This window comes from Tigriopus californicus, chromosome 12 (genome assembly GCF_007210705.1).
Source record: "Tigriopus californicus strain San Diego chromosome 12, Tcal_SD_v2.1, whole genome shotgun sequence".
Classification (NCBI taxonomy): Eukaryota; Metazoa; Arthropoda; class Copepoda; order Harpacticoida; family Harpacticidae; genus Tigriopus; species Tigriopus californicus.
The window spans coordinates 4680323-4686336 of record NC_081451.1 but is presented as its reverse complement, the minus strand read 5'-3'; the positions used below and the strand labels follow the sequence as shown (position 1 = coordinate 4686336).

Here is a 6014-nt window from a genome sequence, read left to right as displayed (position 1 = left end):
ACTTTACGTGACGAAACGTGTGTACGATCTATTACTGTAAGGTTGATGGTCGTATACCACGCGTTGATTTGTGCTTATAGCTGACTCCCTACTAATACCAGGACGCCCTCTGTCAACAGTGTCTACATATGTTGTGCATACTTGTTTTGTCTTGCGATATTTATGAACTTTGTACGGAGAAAACTCAACATTTTCCATCGTGGTAATGTTCTTTCACATTGAAAGCACTTGTTTTCCCAAAGCTCATTTTTATGCCTGCCCTTAACATGCCTGCATTTGGAAAGGAGATCTCTTATGAATATGCATATGTTAATGAATGTGTATGAATACAAGTGGAGCTGTCAAATTTATGAACAAGGGCCCTTTCCTTATAGTGTCTCAAATCCTTTAGTTTATAAAAAGCCAGCATTAGTAGCTTTGTGTACCCTGTTTTAAATTTCTTAAAGTGAATGAATTAATAATGAGATGGGTTTTCTTTCAAAATTTAATGGCTTTTGTTCTAGAATCATGGCAAGTAATTTTGCAATTCAAATTTGATTTGCGGGACACTGGATGAGCCTTGATCATACGTAGGTTTTGCAACTATTGTGGCAATACCTGATCGGCTTGTGGAGCTTATTTTTCCTTGCACTTTCTTTGACGTCGTCTTGGAAAACATGAATTTAGCGAGTAAATTGTGGTGCAAACCAGTTTAAACGTCATTCATATTACATTGACACTCAAACAACATTGAGCTGAAATTGAAGGATATAGACTCAGATGAAAACGAATAGATTCTTAATGTTTCCACACTGAACGTAAAGAATAGATAATATATAGATACACTATTCATTGCTTTGAAGATTGACCTTTTCGTATTAGGTGTTCCTAAAAATGCCAGACCGAAGTCTAGTTCCACTCAAACCGGTTGTCTCAGCCATCATCAAGGACAGGAAGGCTTACTGCGATCTGCAAATTGTCGATTACAGCGATGACTCCTGCACCGTTGATGGCGGCAAAAAGATCCTCCTTTTCACTGAACAGATCAAGAAAGACGACATTGAAGTACACTTCACTCAGTACACAAAAGGTAAGCTTATGTTTCATGTCTCTAAGTTGAGCAATAATGAAAAAACTCCTGCACTTCTCATTACTATGGTGCCACCAACAAGGTTTCATGACTTAATACTTATTGGGTGACACGTGGAAATAATGAACTGAGAGTTGAAATAATAAATTGCTTGCATCAATTTACGAACATATCTTAAACTTTACTTCATCATGACGATGGGCAGGCGAACGATGTATTTTGATACACGCTTTATAAAAGCAATTTTACATTATTCTGCACTTTGGCGCAAATTCCGCCATTTCTAGACAAAAAAAAACTTGTTTCAGAAGTTTGTCCCTTCAAATGAATTCAAATTCCAATTTTATCCTCTTGTTGAAAAACATTAGTGGTACTACAATACAACAATGAAAGGGGTGAAGACGAATGATACTGTCTACATGTTTGCAATTAAGACCATTCGCTAATATACTCAAGTGTCGATGGCGCTCAAGACTATATTTTTTTTCTCTATCTACAATGATATTGATAATAATAATAAATAGGACAATAAATTTCAATTCTGAATTAACCCTCTCTTCCCCTCACCTTGGCTCCATCTATTGGTTGTTCTATTTTTTCTAACTTATCAATCGCTTATGGGAGTTGCAGTAATCCCCACTAGCACAAAGCAAGATTTAGAAGAGAATTTAAAACAATCCTACGCATTTTTTATTTGATAATCAATGTGTGAACTCGCTCCACTTTCCCAACAGGTGGAGAGCAGATAATTGCCAAAGGATCTTTCACGGCGAATGATGTCCACCGCCAATATGGAATCAGTCTGAAGACCCCCGAATACGTCGACAAAGACATCACAGAGCCCGTATTAGGGGCCATGTATCTCTATAAACCCAAGACCCAAGAGTCGAGTGAGCCTGTGAATTTCTACTACTATCCAAGGCACTTTGTAAGTTCCCACCACTAATAGTTTGTCAATAATAATTTATAACAGCGACAGGTTCTCAAATTCAGGACCAAAAACCAAATCTGGACACCATGATCCAGAGTCCTCAAGACATCAAGTCCATGAAACGGGGACGAGAACCCAGATTGAACCAAGATGATCCTTCTTCAGGTATTTATATATTCTTTTTGTCCTAGCATGGACGGTAAGAATGCATTATCCAATAATGCGGCTTAATTTTCAATTTCAGGTCAAGTAAATGTTCCGTCTAAGATCCCTACCGCTCAGCGCCATCTAGGAGGTGGCCAAGTGACTGTAATTGACCAACCCGAAAAAATGACACCAGGGGGTAAGTAATGAAAAACGTGACGCATGCACAATTTTGGCCCTTTGAGTGCAACCTTCACTGCTCTCGGGGTGCTAAAATTGTTTCAATAAAACGTTTACCTTCATCGTAACTGTACTGCTGACATCTGGCTTATTAAATGAACAAATCACTCCTGAATATTTGAAGAACATGGAGGCAATTCTGTGGGGGTAAAATAATTAGTTTATTATTATTATTTATTTTTCAAATTATTTGTTAAAAATGTAAATATTTTTTACAAATTGATGCAAATTACTAAGAAAATGAGCTAGAACGTGTAAAAGTGACTTAAAGCGTCGAAAATAGAAAACTGAAATATGTCAAATATCGTCGGAATGGAGGTACGAGTAGGTTCATTTTGACAGAACTCCTTGTCTTCGAAATGTGTTTTTGACCTATGTAGACAAATTCTAATTTTGTTATTTACTTTTTGGGCTTCAAATTGTAGTCCAGAAATAGCTTGAGGCTGTTCTTTTTCGATCCACCTCGAAATCCTCTGACTATGAAAGTCTTCAACAACATGTTGTTTTTCCAATGTTTTAATATAAAATCTGGACAGTGGCAAGAACCATTTAACATAGCACTTTTTATCACAACGTTCTCAGAGAGCTAGCCGCTAAACTTTGATTGTCAAACTTGATTAAAAACTGAAACCGTGAAATGTTCTGTCGTAAATGTTGTACGTAAATGTCAAGTTTATAACAATATGATTACAACCCTCATTTGAATAAATGGTCCACTGATCCACTACCTCCAGAATTTTCCCCTACAGCTATCGATGAAACGTAGTTGGGTTCTCTTTTACAAAAATATTCAATATCTATTTCTTCTCAGGAATGACCAAGCTCAACGAGTTCCTGCAGAGTGCCCAGATTCAAAGTCCAGGGTCCAAGCCGATTTATGTGAACCCTCGGATGAATGTGCCCTCGCCTAGTTCCCAAGGGGTCTATTCATCAGCTGGTAAGATTGGTTAATACCGTAGGTCCATTCGACATTGACACGCCCTCAAATGGAAATTTTATCCTCAACTCCATTAGCCCGATCTCCGTACGAACAAGTTGCTTTGGAAAATGGAAACGTGGTCATGAAAGCGACGCATATGGGCGACCCACAAGTTTCTCCCACGGGAAATGTTCATGACACATTGTTCCAAAACCAAAATAACTTAGGTAAGTGGTGCCATTTGAAGAGACTATCCAAGGACACTTCAAAGGTCGCCTTAACAATGACATAAAATAGTGCCATTTTCTACCATTTGGGAAAAATCACGTCTACGTTCCTTCAAAACAGTATGATCGATTCAGGAATTGAAACACAAACAGGAGGCAATTCTGACCTCAATCACTCGTTCCAACACAATTACGTATATAGACTCAAGTGAAATTCCTTCGTTTGTCATAATCCCACTTCAAATTGGGGCCCAGAAACGACTAACATATGTCCATGGGTGTTCCAAAAACGATTTAAAAATGCTTGAGAGTCATTTTTTCTGCCAGCATTTGCTTCTGAACTTGTGTCATTTTCTGCCCTCTTTTTGTGGCAGGTGGTTGAAAGTGATTATGTTCTTCCAATCGATTTTAAGCGTGATGTTCCATGTTGTGTTCCAGGGTTCGTGGAACCAAATGCTGTTCAAACGGCAGGCGTGACGTATCATCAACAGCCCGCTACAGCTTTACTCCAACGACATCAAGGCCAAGGCCAATCCGCCTCCTCCAACGTGGTCACAACCCAAAGCAACAACCTCAGCTCCAACATTAGCGGGTTGTCCTCCTTGAGCCAATATCTGCAGCATAGTGGTTTGGATCCCCAAACTGACTTGAATTGCGCACAAGTTTTGCCCAACTTGAACTTTGACTCTGGTAAGTGGATTGCTGACTTTAAGTATACTTGTCATTCCAATTTGAATGGGGCACCCCCGCATGGTTTCGTGAGTGCATATTTTGAGATGCGATTTGTACCCAGTTGCACCTACTGCTAGTATCAGATAGTTTCGTGAACGCACATTTTGAAATGCAACTGGGTAAAATCTAGTACTGTCGCATTTCAAAATTTGCGTTCACGAAACCACGCGGGGTACCCCATTACGGTTCTAATGGCACTTTCAACTTGGCGTCACTAGTTTTAGAAACTGACGACATCTACCGTTCAAAACCGAAAATGGTGTATAATAATGGCACTATACACAGAAAAGCTTTCACGTGGATTTTGACAATTCATGTACAAATCGAAATTTTTATGGACAAGCAAACCATTGAATCAATTTTTGATTGATTAGTCTGCAATTACTATTAATGGACAATTTCAGCTTGGCGTCATCACTTTCTTGCTGCCATCTACTGTTCAATTTACAGGCTTCTTGTAATCTGACTCGCTTAACGAGCCAAATATGTCGCAATTTATTGGCATTAACTCCCAGTCAGTCCAGTCAAGGGTTGGCAATGCTAATATGTTTCCATTTTTTAGTATTAGATCTGGATAAGTGCAAAAATGTAGTGGATTTTTTCTTGGAATTATGTACTGAGTTAATTATGGGATTCCCCATGACAAGTTCGCATGGAGAGAAAAGGGCTAGCAGAAGTGCTTTGTTTCTTGGGCTTACTTACCTCTCTGAACGCCCTACCTTGTTGGCCTCTTGGGATTTGACCAGCCAATTTTTGTAACTCCCAGCTTGACTCCTAGATGGCAGGACATTGATGCACTAGATAAAGCGCCATTTCGGCCAGATTTCTTTGAATTTTTTTTTCCTCAAATATGTGGAAAGAGATTTAAGGTGTACTGTCAATCCTAAGTCTTATCAAATTTTTGAGTTTGTGGTAGAAGCTCTTCAACCTCTTCCTATTCACAATAATGCTTTTAATTTGAAGCTAATGTCTGTTCATCGTTTTCATTGAACTGAACTCGAAACTGCTTCTTGTTACTTGTGATTGTTCTTCCAAATGTTGTACACTGTTATCATTCCTTCTTGCATGATTTCAAGGTCAACCAGAACGAATTTTTGTGTTAGCTAAGCCCCCGATCAAAATATGTGAATGAAAATATAAGCTCTAGCATTTCAGAATTAAAGATAAGTTTTTCTGACTTTTTGATCAGATTAAGGGATGATTTATGATGAAGGGGAAGGTTCAAGAGATGCGAATTTTTTGCTTTCGCTCAAGTTCCTTGTCTCTATTCTTACCTCCGTTCACAATCCAAGGACCATTCCTATCTATTTGCAATTCTGTTCTAAATGCTCAAATTTGGCCCATGATTATGTTCATTTATTGTTCAATATCTATCATAACTGAAATATTTTCTGTTTTAGGTGACTTGGCTGGGCCAGATGATATGGATAATCTCAGCAGCAATCTGGATTCCAATCTGAAATTGGGACAAGAGCCCAAAGTTGAGGTCAACAATCTGGACGACGGCTGCACCAATTATCAACGACAGGGTTCCCAATTACTGCACACCCCAGAAGTGTCGTCCATGTCAGTGGATTTGGGCTCATCCAACAAACGAAACAACTTGAACCGTCCCTAGAGAAGTCGATATCCATGGCAAACAAGCATACATTTGATATTTGATATTTATATTGTACATACTTGGTATTAAGAGCATAATCAATCATCTATCGTCAATAAAAAGAGCATAGTATTGTTTTCACATCGAAATGA

The 6014-nt window shown here is 38.6% G+C and overlaps 1 protein-coding gene across 3 annotated transcripts in view; it reads left to right on the top strand.

Moving 5' to 3' along the window:
- Positions 1 to 6011, top strand: part of LOC131891564 (transcription factor p65-like) — a 14850-nt gene extending 8839 nt beyond the window's left edge. For all 3 annotated transcript variants that reach the window (XM_059241172.1, XM_059241171.1, XM_059241173.1), the window contains exons 7-14: positions 862 to 1069; positions 1804 to 1997; positions 2063 to 2165; positions 2245 to 2343; positions 3196 to 3321; positions 3399 to 3530; positions 3969 to 4220; positions 5663 to 6011. In XM_059241172.1, coding sequence (XP_059097155.1) covers positions 862 to 1069; positions 1804 to 1997; positions 2063 to 2165; positions 2245 to 2343; positions 3196 to 3321; positions 3399 to 3530; positions 3969 to 4220; positions 5663 to 5880 — 1332 coding nt within the window. In that variant the 3' untranslated portion in view covers positions 5881 to 6011. The remainder of the gene's footprint in view (positions 1 to 861; positions 1070 to 1803; positions 1998 to 2062; positions 2166 to 2244; positions 2344 to 3195; positions 3322 to 3398; positions 3531 to 3968; positions 4221 to 5662) is intronic.
- The last annotated feature ends 3 nt before the right edge of the window (positions 6012 to 6014 follow it).